Source organism: Thunnus thynnus, chromosome 19 (genome assembly GCF_963924715.1).
Source record: "Thunnus thynnus chromosome 19, fThuThy2.1, whole genome shotgun sequence".
Taxonomy (NCBI): Eukaryota; Metazoa; Chordata; class Actinopteri; order Scombriformes; family Scombridae; genus Thunnus; species Thunnus thynnus.
This window is the reverse complement of record NC_089535.1, coordinates 28,169,091-28,184,162: the sequence shown is the minus strand read 5'-3', so window position 1 is coordinate 28,184,162 and position 15,072 is coordinate 28,169,091. Positions and strand designations below refer to the sequence as shown.

Here is a 15,072-nt window from a genome sequence, read left to right as displayed (position 1 = left end):
AACTGACCAACCAGAGAGCGGTCAGCGTCATTACCTGATGAAGTTTATCCAAGCTTCTGCTGTAACAGAGTTTTTATGTTAACCGAGCTGCTTATTTTGCGTGCATAACAGCAAACGCTGCTTTGCTAATGAAATATATTTTCAAGTCTTGACGAGTATAAATCGGTTTCTCATATGGTAAGACTTAGAAGTTGTTAGTTAATTGCATAGGGTATCCTCCGAGGTTGTCAAGGTTAGCTGATAAGCTAAGGCTAATGTATACTTTTAGCTAAGCTACATTGACTTTGTATATATATGTGTCCTTTTCATTATAAGACTGACTCAGCCACCACACGCAACAAAAACATTGCCGAATTCTACATGATACGAATTCAATACATGTGTTTTAAGTAAGAATTCATAGCTCTGATTATTTGTGTAGAACTTGGCAACTCAATTTAATTTAGTTTTATTGGTAACTGTTAATGGGATTAACTAGTGTTTGCAACTACATTTATTCTACTTTATCCTCATAGTTTTTAATTATTATATTCCACATTATTCTACTCCAAAGTGATGAAACAGGTCAGAAACGCCATTCTATTTTTCACCATTTTGCTTTGTTTTGTTTAATTCACAGAGTTTGCCTGTAAGAGTCTGGACATTTAGGTAGAAGAAGATAGAAGAATAGTAGAAGATAGAAGATATATTTGAGAGATAACTGTGTAAATGCAGATTTACTTCATTACCTCTTGACATGATGGCATTTACACAGTTATCTCTCAAATATACACACCAGTAGTCGTACATTTTTGTACCATGGAGATGTTAACCACTTTATCTTGAAGGAAAAGCTGAAATGTGTTGCAATCAAATTAATCTCAAATATCATATTATATGTTGTAATTTGGCCTGTCATGAGCAGAGCACTGAGCTAAACACTGATGTCTATTTTAGATTCTGATGGGAATGATTACATTGGTTGGAGACACTAATGACTCTATTTGTAACATTCTACAGAGGAAAGCAATGAGAACCCGCTCAAGTTCACCTCCAATTCATGTGCACGTCAATGATGACACACCAGTCCATGTGCATGTGAAGAGCCAGAGGACCAGTCCTGCCAGGACACCTAAGGTTAGACGTTTACAGATATTTGGACTGTGTGTCATAGTGATGTCTTTCATTATCTGCGCCTGGCGTAAGGCTGTAGGTTGTTTGGTCGTGTGTGTCTGTGTGTGTATATGTCAGCAGCTAATCTCACATACTACTGGACTCATCAGCCTAATATTTATTGTGCACATTTATAACTGTATGCTCAAGGACCTCTAGTGGTTGTGGTGATTCACAATTTTTGAAAAACCTTTTTTATAACGCTGATCCTTATGAGCTTATCGTAAAGCTTAAAGGGGACCTATTATGCATTTTCTTATTTTCAGTGATATATATAATGTTACAATGTTGGATGTTCATATTAAACATGGCCAAAGTGTCAAATAATGTGGTAAACATATGTAGTAGTAATCCCTGTGAGCAAAAAGCACCGGCTTCAGACTGCTCTGAATGCTTGGTTTCCAGCGGTTTTGTCTACTTTCAGCCCGAGCTGATGTCAGCTTGTGATGAATTTCTTTATATGATCATCTGCACAGTGTGCAAGTTCACTGCTCTGCTCCACTAACATTATGGCATTTTTCCATTTCCATTCAGAAAGATGGCCAATCAGAACAGAGTGGGCTCATCATGAGGGGGGCCTTAAAGAGACAGGAACTAAAACTGCCTGTTAGAGACCGAGGCTGAACTGTGGGGCTGCATAAAGGGCCAGTATGAGATAAACCAGGAGTTTTATGAACTGTGAATCATGCAAAAGTTATTCTAGTGGAGTCCCAGAATAAAAATATAGAGCTGGAAATGAGCATAATAGGTCTTCTTTAGACTTTTGTCTTTTCAACAGTCCTCGACATTTTATGATATGCATTGCAACATAGCAAAAGGAATTTCTGGCAATTGGTTAGGCTACAAACAAGTCTTACTTAGTCTGTTAAAGGCCACATTTTGGCCTGTCGTGGCTCAAAAACTGATATCCATAGAAAAGTTTGGTCTCATCTTGAACCAGAGCATCTGTTGATTAATTCCTTACCTGATATGTTATGATCCATTAAAGTTAGGCATGATATGAGATGAATAAATCCCCATCTTTGTTATCTTCACCACCATCTTGACTGTAAACACCTGGCAGAGATCTTCTCTCTCCCTCTCTCTTTTAGTTTTTACTGTTTTCATGAATTCATTTTTCATTTTAAATGTGCACCTTTTGAAGACGTGTGCCTCCTTGATCTTTTGTCCTTGATTTTTTAAAAATTCTTGATCAATCAATCAGTCATGATTGAATCTTATTCCACATAGTCCATAGTATACACACCATATGATGGAGATATTATGGGCAGCATAGACAAGCCTGACAGTAAGCAATGACATGCTTCTGAACACAATCTGTGTTTTAAAGGGGAAGACCAAGGTCGACAAAGGAAACCTCCGTCCTGCAGCCAAAGTCAAAACTAGAGCGCCATGGATTCCTCCAGGGAAGGCTCCCGGGATACGGGATGGGTCATACAAGTGGGAGGTAACACTCTATCCTCCATGATGATTTTAAAAGTTTTTGTCTCTGCATTGTGAAAGAACTGATCCAGTCAAAGATGTATTGTTACTGAGAGTTTATTTTGCACCAAGGGGCCAACACATCGCCTTGAGATCACACCATCATTCCCTGAACCAGAGCTTGAACATCCCCAGAGTGCACTGCGTTTGGCTGACCTCACATCAGAGGAAGAGGAAGGGCTGCACGGACGGATCAGCCAGTATGAGAGGAAGATTGACAGCTTACTGACAGAAGTCAGCTCTCTGAAGAATGAGGTCAGTTTGTCCTTCCTTATCAGGTCCCTGTTTATCGTTTCTGTAAGGTGCAAAGTGCTTCACACATGTCAAAACAGTGAAATGGCAAATGATTGGTGCAATGCAAAAAAGAGGTTGATTCATACTGATGACCCCAAGCTGATCCAAAGAGTTCAAAGAGACAGGACTCAAAAAGACCACGTAACCCTTTTTAACAGACATTTAAAAGAAGTTACTGACATAGCAGATGAATTTGAACAGGAGAGCAATTCAGAGTTTGGGGGCCCTTATTGCAAAGGCACAATGTTCTAGTTGTAGTCTAGACTGGGGGACACTATCAGAGATATGTTGCAGAGTAGGAATTGTTACAGCAATCAGAACCCATTTCCATGTACATATTAGCACTGTCTGCCACATTTACAGTCTTCTTAGCATCAAATTAGCTCTTTGTGTTTCCCTGTTGAGCTGCAGTGGAAGTATAGGAACAAATGTTAAAAGATACAACTGAAGCTTCATATTAGCTTCAGTTAATGTTTAAATACATTTTTGCACAGAAGGACTGTGGATTTTGTCCTCCATCACTTCCATTGTAAGTGCATTATGAAGGGATCTTCTAATGGTCAGTATGAACAGGAAGAAATGATTACAACAAGAAAAACATGTTTCAATGTTCATTTGGGCTCCTGACTGTTGTTTCAAGACAGACTTGAAAAATTGTGAACCCGTCCTTTAATGGTAATAATATGATCCTGACAGCTGTAATAATGCTGTAATAATGCTGAGGTATCACTCCTGTCATGAAGTGTCCATAAGACTGTTTTGACAATTTTACACATGGTCATTATTTTTATCGTTTTGATAGACTTCATTCAAATACTCAATATTTAGGAGCTCATTATCACTACTCCATGATGTCATTTTATGGAGTGAAGGTACAGAAAGAGCTTTTCTGATTGAATCCAAATGTCTGGACTTCCTCAAACTTCACATGTGTGTAGTGGTGAAGCACACAATTTTCCCATGTGAACTCCAGGCAGAACCATTCAGAAAAATACAGTGAGATGGATTACAGGATCAACGTCTCAGCTTTGATTGAATCTATTTGTAAACGACTGAGATTTGAAGTCTTGTCTCTCTACATCTACTTGATGTGTGAACAGTGAGTGCTTCAGACACATCAGAGTTTGTATGACTGCAGTAACACACTGTATGTGTGTGTCTGTCCACATCTTTGTGTATGCAGGTAGAACTGCGGAAGAAGGAACAGCTGCTAGAACGTCAGTCAGAGCAGCTGAGTGTCTCCCAGCGGGTGATCGCAGAGCAGGAGGAGGAGCTGGCTGAGGTGACCAAAGAGCTGGAGGAGACTGAGCGGGAAAACTCACGACTACGCCAATCCATGGAGAAGATGCTGGAGGACACCGACTACAGCAGGCAAATATCATACTGAACACTTTCACTTTTACACTATGTGAAGTCTTCTTCTTCTTCTTTTTCTTTCTTCTTCTTCTTCGTCTTCTTTCTTATTATTATTCTTCTTCGTCTTCTCTTTCTTCATTGTCTTCATTTTCTTCTTCTTCTTTCTTCTTCTTTTTCTTCTTCATCATCTTATCCTTCTTCATTGTCTTTGTTTTCTTCTTCTTCTTCTTCTTCTTCACCTTATTCTTGTTCATTGTCTTTGTTTTCTTCTTCTTCTTCCTCTCACTTTTATCTTCTTCTCAGTCATTGCCAGTGAGACAGCCAGGGTGCAGAGTTTAGGACAGAGTTGATCTCACCTTAACAAATCACACTCAGACTCCCAAGACTCATGCTGAAAGTTCAGCTGGCACTGAAAACACTCCTAAAAACTGAGAGATAATGATGAAGACTTTCAGCAGGAGGAGGAGGGACGACTCCTGGCTGGGAGAGAGTGTGACTTTGCTGTTTTACCACATTCTTAGCTGCTGATAATTGTGGTTTGAAGTATTAAATAAGGGTTAAATTGTAAATTCGGGACATTTTCACAGTCTGAAAATTAGGGCCATTCTTGAGATGATTGATAAATACGGCACTGGACTTTAAAAAAAAAAACACTCATCGGAAATAGTGAGAATATTTGTCTGCTTTGCAGTCCGACAGGCCTTTTTTTAGCCATGTTTTTTTAAGAAATTGTATTACATCTGGCATACAGAATAAACAAATCCTGAGTGAATCCAGGGTTAAAATGTTCCCGATAAAGAACAGCTGCTCTGTCTGATGCCTCCCCCGTGGGAAGAAGAAATTAGATTCTGTTTCTCCAGTGCCTGAAGGCAGATCTGATGTCATTGCTCTTCTTTAATGCTGTCCTCTATTGCAGGGTTATTATTCTGATCTGACAAAATCTCAAAACAACAACACAGCCCAGCAGTCTACTGAAAACATTTCACATACTATTTCTGTAAAAACTCAATAACAGCATCCATGTATTATATATTCATGTGGAGCTAATATTCAGTCAGAAGTGTGTGTTCACTGGTTGTAACTGTCTTTTCTTGCAGACTAGAGAGGGACAGTGTGCTACAAGACAAAGATACTCTGCTCAGGAAATTGATGGAGGCTGAGGTGGATGGGACAGCAGCTGCCAAGCAGGTGTCAGCTCTGCGAGAATCTGTGTCTAAATTGGCCGGCACTAGTGGCAGCGTGAGTATCAGTTCAGTATCCACGGCAATCAATCGGGTGAACTTGGAAATTGTTCACGGGACTATTTTCAGACATTATGAGATTGTCTTGAAATGTTTGTTTCTTGGGTACACATGACTTTGCTCCTCTCTGTCTTTGCTGGTGAAGAGGCTGTCGGGCTCTGACTCATCAGTCTTGGCCCGTCAGAAGGAGCTGTTGCTGCAGAAACTGGAGACATTTGAGGCTACAAACAGAACTCTGCGGCTCCTTCTCCGAGAGCAGCACGGGTCCCAGGTACTGTGTGTGTTGGCAGGGGAACGCCTTAGAATGAATCTCCAAAACACTCGCTGTGTCTCACTTTCATGCTACATACTAATTGTGTATACTTGTGTTTTTTGCAGTTAGTATACAAAAAATGAACAGACTAAATTGTTAAATACTATCAGGAAATGATGCAAAACTTTTGTGGAGTCAATGTTACTTTAGATTTTGTCCAGTTGTGAGCAGCTCCTCTATTTTCTTTGTGCATTTACTTTGTGCAAAATAGTGTCAACAACAGCACACTCAGAAATCAAAGGCTTTTTAGTTTGCAAACCAGCTGTTGAGAATATTCTTAATTCCGTCACTTTCCGGTGTTAACACACTCCATAACCTGCTTAGAATCAGTGTGTAGTCTGGATTTAATAAACAGCTCCTGTCACATCTGCTAATAAACCAGAGAGTCACATGTTGAACTGGTTACACAGATAACACTCTGGTCAAATTGTGATTTGGGTGTCTGTAGCGAGTCTTTGCAAGGTGAGTGTCTGTCCATGTTGCATATGCATTTGAGGGAGACTCGTGCAAAGTGTAGTCATGTTAACAATATGTATTGCAGTGGATCTGATAAGGTCATGCTATTTGTGATGGTCAGTTTTGCTGCAAAATCTCAGCCTCTGAAGACAGTTGGGATTTACACAAGCTGTTAGGAAGGTTCTGGTGGAAATAGAAACATGACTTGAATGTTATTACACAGAAATCTCAACAATATCACATACAGAGTAGACGCACCACAAAAATATCCATGTCATTTATCTGTATCTAGAAATAGATAAACTAACAGAAATATTGAATTCTATGTATCTAACACCAATTCTTAAAAAGCAGAAACACAATATCTGATTATTAGCAGCAAACAAATGGGATGTGGAGCTGTGGTTTGAGCTAGGAGATCACTACCTTTTATAAGATATTTACACTGACTGTTGGACTGCATTTACCTCAGCTGTATCTATACCATCACCACCTCCACCTGCTGCACTGCTGCAGCCTCACCCTCTATCTCCACTGGTTGACTTACTGGTATCATTTTTATAAGCAATAGTTCATCTCAGCTGGGATGGAACTATGGAAGAAGTACATTTTGAAATGAAGACGGCTATATTATCACGTCTTTATGATCTTGACATTGTCTCAGATTCATCTGTGAGCTCTGCGTCATTCTACAAACACAGCTGCTAACTTAATTCAGTTTGAGCTGTGTCATTGTTTTAGTAAAGTATTAAAGGAATTTAAAGGCTTTACATGTTTAAGCTCACTTGTCACGATCAGTCCCTATATCAATTGATTTTATGACATCAATTGATATCATGATGTGCAAGATTGTAATTAAACTGAGAAAGTTTATATAGATGAAATAGCTTGACAGCAATGTCTGTTTATAGCTGATAGTCAACTAAACACCTGACAAATCAAGATACTTCATTACACTGCAAAAAGACAACAATCCAACTCATTGGATTCCATCCGACACAAAGTCGTCCTGCTCATTTGTATACAACATTGCCTGCAATACAAGCAGAGATGTTAAAGGGATAGTCATCATGGTATACACAGCAGAGAAATGCCTCTGACAAATGTATATTGCCTCATGGTATGTATTGTTATGTTGCCTTTCCCTGCTCCTTAAATAGTTGTCTTGGTTCTTCAGCAGCGATATTAAATATATAAGCAGAGTCACTAACTTCATGTGTGTTGTTTTTAACAGATGGAGTCAATGCGTCTGTCAGAGCAGAAGGATGCATTACTCAAGACTCTGGCAGATACGGAGGCAGAGAATGCTGTGAGTTGAATAGAAGCCTCAAATTTTTATTTCATTTAATTAGCCTAAATTATTTTTTGTTTCTATTTTTCTCTCACAGACAAGCTAATGCCTATCAGAAGTTGGATTTACATTCTTTTACATGTTTTTTTTTTTTCATCTCATCATGGAAAGCACGCTGAGTTCTCTCTGTTTATGAAATGCGCTGTATAAACAAAGCTTGCCTTGCTTTTCCTTTCACAGCATCTTGTGGTGAAACTTCAAGAGAAAGAGAAAGAGGTTAATCAGCTCGGCAGACTTTTAGATACTGAAAAGGTACTGTGAGCACAGCTTTCACTATTTATGATGTGTTCTATTATAAATACAACTCTATGGAGCTGTCTCAAACAGGGATCCAAAACACAGAAATATCTTACTGAGGCATTTCATCTTTCACTCAGGGAAATCAAAGCACAATACATATGTGTTACTAATGTAAATTCTGCTGGATTTTGTGACTGCAGGACAATGCAAAGAGCACAGCAGATTTATCCAAGACTCTGGAGTCAACAAGAGCACATTTACAAGGACAGCTCCGCAGCAAAGAAGCTGAGAACAACCGGCTGGCTGTGCAGATAAAGGTCTGTCATGCCATCATGTGTAATTATCTATTGTTGCTTGTGGTGATTCTATTATAGTTGAACATGAAGATGATGAAGTTTGAATGACACTTTACTGCAGTCAGATGTAATTGTTGTGCCTGCAGTCACACTGGGAGTCATTGAGTGCCAGTCTGCCTCTTGTTTATCTCGTCTGATACTCTTAACAGTGAAACCGGTTCTTTTGTCCTTTCCGCTGGTTCAGAACCTGGAGCGAGCAGCCAACCAGCAGAAGGTGGAGATGGATCATCTGACAGAGCAGCTGATGAGACTGAAGGAGCAGTCCGGTGCAGACCGAGAGGCTCTGAAACGAGCCACGCGGGCCCAGAAACAGAGAGCTGAACGTAGCGAGGACACCGCAGGCCAGCTGAGCGAGCAGCTGCTGGACATGGTAGGCCTCTGTCACAGAGCAGGTAGACTGTTCTACTAAAGAAACAGGCATCCTACATTCATATAGTCTTATTCAGTAGTTCTCTTATTCATTTTTAAAGAAAGCGTCAATCCTTCTCTTGTCATATACACCCACCCTTATTCTGCACTGGTGTCTGTAACAGAATCAAACAAAAACAATCCACCATGACAGTTTTTTATTTCTTGCAACAGGAGAAGCAGATGTCAGATGCACTATTAGCAGCTGAGACCTGGGAAAGTCGCCATGCACAAGAAGTGAGAGAGAAAAGTAAACTGGAGATTGAACTGTCTCTGTTGAACAGGTAACTACAGAGTCTGTCCTTCTGTCCAGACACCTGGAACAACAGCAGTAGTCACAGCTGAAAGACAGTTGATCACTTCCATTAGCTTTTTTTGAGGTTTGTGGAAAAAAAATAGAATGTGAAAATCAGTCCAAATAGTGCACCATCAACATTATATTTCATTCTACTAGGTCTGTAACTATTATTGTCATTGTCAAAGTTGCTACTAAGATTTCAAGAGCAAGCTATCTTTCTGTAACGTGATGCAGCCGTGTAGTGGAGCTGACCGAGCAGCTGCATGGCGCAGAGGATAAAGGGCGAGCAGAGAGAGAATCCCTGTTGGATCACCTGCATGGACTGACCACACAGAGTACTGCTGCCAAACTGGAGAACCAGTCTCTGAAGGTGAAACACCCAACCACCCACAGAAAGCTTTCATTCACTTTACAGTGACAACACATTCATTAAATGTTAACCTGGCTTCGCCCCAATCACAATTTGTTCATATTTACATCTTACATAATGTCCTTCCTATCCCTATTTTTTACTCTAACAGACTTAGACTGACTTATATTACATTAGGAGGATGGACTGTCCCGTTAATTTCATAACTAATGACGCATCATGTGAAACTGTGTGTCAGGCTACAGCATCTGCAGTGGAGGAGAAGCTGGCCTTGTCTCAGTCAGAGCTCCAGCACGTCAAAGCCTCCATCAAGCAATATGAAAGCCTGCTGGAAAGCTATAAGATCCAGGTACGTGAAGCAGACTGTGCTACCAGGGGGTACAGAGATTCCGATAGTACAGGAGACGCTGTTGAAGTCCATGAAAAGTCTGAAACCAGTTCTTCCCTCTGTCAACTGTTTCTGTACAGGTCGGGAAAACCCGGGCTGAGGCGGATGAGTACTGTGCTCGGCTGGCTCAGGCGGAGCAGGAGGCTCAGGCAGTGCAAAGGGAGCTGGAGCAGGAGATAGAGCAAGTGCGCAGGCAGCTGCTGGAGCGGCTGGCGGAGCTGGAGCCTCTTCCTGAAGCCTTGCGACGCTCCGAACTCCAGCTGCAGGAGGCTCAGGAGAGGGAGCGCAGCCAGGAGAGACGCAGCATGGAGCTCAGCTCAACCCTGACTGATCTCCGCATGAAGGTCACAACAGTCCTGTGCATGATGTTCAAAATAGCATCACAAAATAATTTAAATTCCAAGTTAACCTCAGATATTACCACAGCCATTTAGAGAAAACAGTAAGGCCACTGCAAACACTGGCCTCTGCACCATGCATCACATCAATCCTGCTAGAATCTATAGTCAGAGCACATTTATGTTCAAATACTTTTAGCAAGTGCACAGTAGCAGCACCAAAAAGCAAACCAAATACAGTCAGAGCCATTCGATAAAGGACTTGTTTTATATTGTTTAAGGTGGAGACTCAGAGCAGCCAAACGGAGCTTCTCAGGCAGAAGAACAAGGTGCTGCTGGAGGAGAACAGACAGCTTCAGCAGCAAGTGGAGATTCTGGAAAGGTCCGTACCTCACCGACAGCCTCTCTGCTGGCTTCGACACTTTGTACAGACTATACAGCACATCCTTTATTTAATGATCAGCAACTTGTTTGATGAAAATTCAAAAGCTTCACTATCTAGCATCATCAAGGTCTTACAATTTAGATAACCAAGTTTTAGGTGGATCTGGTTAACCTGATAGGAGAAGTTAGTAAAAGTTAGGGGTCTATAACTTGCTGTTGCCAGTAGGTGTTGCTATTACTATGATTCAATATTGTCCTCTACATGTCTTCAGACCAGGACTCTTATCAGACATGTGATATTTGGGAAAGATCTGACGATCTGTCAAGTAACAGTTTGTTTTTTCATGTGGAAACATTGAAATTCGCTGCATCACCATAGCAATGGCTTTCGATGAAAACTCACAAGCTTCACAATATAGCATCATTAAGGTCTTAAGGCTTTTCTAATCAAATTTGAGGTGGATCTGGTTAACCTGCAAGGCAGGGATTGTAAAAGTACAGCACCTGCAACGTCCTGTTGCCCGTAGGTGGCGCTATGACGATGACGCAATATTGAAATGTAGATGTGTTCAGGCCTGGACTCTTATTAAGCATGAGAAACTAGGGACAGATCGGACAATGTACATTTGAGTTACAAAAACTTCCTTTTTCATGGCGAAACATCAAAATTTGATGTGTTGCCACAGCAAGAGCGTTCCATGAACACTCAAGAGCGTAATAACTTTGCATCACAAAGGTCTTTAGGTGACATCCACCAAATTTGAAGTCACTCTGGCTAATTCTCTAGGAAAAGTTTGTTATCATGCCTGTAAATGGGAAAACCATTGCACAGTAAATTCAAAATGGCTGACTTCCTGTTAGGTTTAGGGTATGGCTCCAGGAGGCTGTTTTGTAAGTCTGGATATGTTACATCTGCCTACCAAATTTCAGTCATCTATGGCAAACTTAAAGGTGGGGGATTTGACTTTGAAAATTGTTAGGAGGCGCTATCGAGCCAACTTGCCATGCCCAAGACATCAATTTTCACCACGTCTGATGTCTGTGCCAAGTCTCATGAGTTTTCGAGCCACTCAAGCACCTCGTCTTTAAGATTGAGTTCGGCAAATAACTATCATAATAATAATCCTTAGAATAACAATATCAGTCCACTGGTTGACAGTTAAACTAACTGTCTGTTTTTGTGCCATCTCACAGAAAGCTCGAGGAGGTTGGCGGTCAGAACAGTGACCTGCTGGCAGTCATCGCCAAACGGGAAGAGACCGTCCACGGCAATCAGCTCCGACTGGAAGAAAAAACAAGGGAATGTTCTTTGCTGAGCCGAAAGCTAGAGGAAGCTCTGGATGATGCTCGCCAACAGGTCTGAACCCAGCAACAGCTGGAACATGTTAAACATCAATCATACAAAAGTGTGCACTCTTAGATTGGCATTAAGTTTGCTAACGCAGAGCTTCGTTGGTAAAAAAAAACACAAAGTTGTCTGGCAAAACCTGAACCTGAGCTTTGTATTTTCTTTAATGCAGTGCTATTTTCCATCTGAACTCAAGGCCTACTGCAGTGTGGGTGTTAAGTGCTGTATGTAATTATAAATGTGCATGTCTTGATGTGCATGTTGTTACGGATATATATCATTGACGCCCATTAATTAAGTCCAATATGTCATACTTTTCTCCAGATGTCTGCAACCGTAGAACGTGCTACAACCAAAGAACGCTCCACCCAGTCCAAGATAGAGGACCTAGAGACCCAGCTCAGCAGGACTACCTCAGAAATCAACCAACTACGACGCAGCAAAGAAGAGGTAAAGGCCCATCAACACTTCGCTCAAAGGTTTTGTGTGTATAAGCTGTTTGTAGATCTGTAATCGGTGTATTTATGATGGTCAGGTGGAGCGGCGGTACCAGAGCAGACTGCAGGATATGAAGGATCGCCTGGAGCAGTCAGACAGCACCAACCGCAGCCTGCAGAACTACGTCCAGTTCCTCAAAGCCTCCTACGCCAATGTGTTTGGGGACTCGGCTCTAAGCAGCTCACTGCGCGCCCCCTCACCCATCTAACAACCTGTCCATCAGACGTTGAAATATATATATATATATATACGCACACATTCCAAAACAGTATGGTGAATTGTGCCTGTTACATTTAGCCTCGCTAACATGAGCTGGAGGCTGTAAGGATGACGATGTCACCCAGTTAACTGGTTGCTTGTTTCATTCCACTTTGAACCAGTTGGGTGAAGAGACACAACATCAGTGCATCACCAATGAGGATCCTGTAAACTTTACAGGAACAATTAACCTTCACAGTATAACGGTTCACTGGGACTGAATTGGTAGACTATAACATATGTCATTAGGATAAAAAAAACAAAAAGCTAAACTGAGACTCTTTTTGATTGTAGCTTTTCAAACTGAATGTTGTCTCTTCATGAATGTAATATTATATCTTGAAGTCAGTTTGCATTTTACATGCCAAACACAACGGAAATGGCAATTTTCTAAAAGAATTATACTACACACTATATTTGTACTACTATATACTAAAATTATTGTTTTGTTTTTTTACAATTATACAACTTTGTAACCAAGCCATCCATGACACATTATGTGCTTAAATGCATCTGTGCTCTTTGATTGTATGGAGCTGAAAACATTGGTGCTATCTCTGTCCTTTGGCTGGTTCAAGACAGTGTCAAAACAATGATTTTGGGTTTACAGTCTGACATATTGCATTAGATGAATCAATAGTTGTTGCTCCTATTTTTTTCCAGAACTGTTTCATAGAGAGTATTTTAATAACTGAATAACTTAAAAGCAATAAAACAGTGTTTCCCACCTCAGTCACACTGACTGAAGATTAATGGTGAATGTGTCGCTTTGTCATGTAATGTTAAACAGGATACAAACCAACATACCGTTTCTTCTTGTTGCTCTATCGACTCTTTGTTGTCAAGGCTTACAGCTGTCAATCAAAAAATCCTACTTAACTTATCTGTTGTCCCATAGCAGCTGTTCAATTATTCACAGTCTCCTCGCAACAGTGAGTCTCTGGTGTGTTCAGCTTAAGCAGGAAACTTAAAACTGAATTGGACAATAAATAGGACTATAAGATGAACTGTCTCCCGTTTATATGCACAACACAGAGGTGTGATTACATTTAAAAATGTACATTTTTAGATTAGAGAAGGCAGTTACATATGGAAATTACTCAGGCTAAGGAATGTATCCACCAGTATGTAACAGCTCATGCACAGATGATGTCTTGTTTGAGGTCCTTGTGGTAGTCAGCTGATGGAGAAGCTGCTGAGGCAATTCCCACAGACAGCACTGATGGTTACAGAGAGAACTAGTGTGAGCTGAACACACACTTTGCAGTGTTATAAACTGGTACTCACTGAAAGTCTGTTTACTGATACAGCGATGATATTTTGTGCATCAACAATATGCCAGAGCCTGTAGGGATGGGAGCACAGTTTCTGATCTGAGTGAAATGAAGACGCCCAGTCCTGCATTGCCCTGCACTAATTTTATAAGGCTTGACCAGCCTAATAAATGAGCAGCAAGCCTATCATAACTCCTTCAGTCCACTGACTGTATATAAATACCTGTCTCTGTACACAGTCGATGCTTCAGTCCTGTGATATTTGTATTTGTCTTACAGTGTATTCCTGTACAGTAGGGTGTAAGTATGCTTCAACATCAGAACATTTTGATAATGCAGCCCTCCGTCATTCAGCTCTCATTACTCAGTGAGTGCTGATCTCTACCAAATAATGCTGCTTCTACTAAGCATTATAATAATATGATCCTTTGTCAACTGAAGTAACAAATATGATCACATTTTGTGTTGAGCTTGTTGTGGACGCCCAGTGTTTCGGGTCCTTTCGGCATTGTTCGGTTCTTTCCGTACAGCTGCAGAAAATTACGTCACATTAGGTTAAAAAAAAAGCAGCCTCCCATCCTTCGTCGTCGATCCGCCTGGACAGCTACCACTTCGTAAGCTCTTTCGAAAAACAGACCGAGGTAATAAAAATGCTTACATTTTTTATTGAGTTTGCACTATTAAAACAGATACACGACACAATGTGGACCGTGTTCTGATGATTCAATTAGTCTTCCCGGGCTGATATGGATTCGCTAGCTTGGTGGCTAACGTTAGCTAGCTGCAAGCATTCCTTTTGTTGGTGATATTTACTGTTCGGTTCGTGGCATTAAAGCGAATAACGGTAGAAGAAGTCAGTTTGTCCCTAAAGCTGTCAGAGAGTTAGATCGATATTATCTAAATAATAACATTAGCCACCCTACCAAATGACATTAGCTTGCAGCGACACCCAACGACCTGCGTTGCCTTCATACAAATGTTTAACATTCATAAGTCGATATATTTAACGATATGCTTTTCGTTTGGAAAAGGTTATAATATTACTTGCTAAGTTAAAACTGTTCAGCGACGTATCCCAGGAGTTTATCATAAGCAGCTGTCTGCTAGCTTTGTCTGGTAGTTTGCTCTGCAAATTTGCAGTAATTAAACATGATTCAGCGATATTTACTGAAATAAGTCTTCCCTCACTGTTTGTACATTGTGTGTTTTGAATCAATGAATCAAATAGCACTGGAATAAACATATCAAGGTTATGTAGGCGGCTGCA

General features: G+C 40.7%; 1 protein-coding gene across 1 annotated transcript; it reads left to right on the top strand.

Annotated features, from left to right (window-relative positions):
* The first annotated feature begins 15 nt into the window (after positions 1-15).
* On the top strand, positions 16-13,284 carry odf2a (outer dense fiber of sperm tails 2a). The gene is made up of 19 exons (XM_067574475.1): positions 16-177; positions 1,000-1,116; positions 2,483-2,599; positions 2,707-2,889; positions 4,112-4,299; positions 5,382-5,523; positions 5,671-5,796; positions 7,529-7,603; positions 7,826-7,897; positions 8,086-8,202; positions 8,426-8,611; positions 8,824-8,933; positions 9,182-9,317; positions 9,556-9,666; positions 9,786-10,049; positions 10,325-10,425; positions 11,622-11,784; positions 12,100-12,225; positions 12,311-13,284. The coding sequence occupies exons 1-19, from the start codon at positions 175-177 to the stop codon at positions 12,479-12,481; spliced, it is 2,508 nt and encodes an 835-aa protein (XP_067430576.1). The 5' UTR covers positions 16-174; the 3' UTR covers positions 12,482-13,284.
* The last annotated feature ends 1,788 nt before the right edge of the window (positions 13,285-15,072 follow it).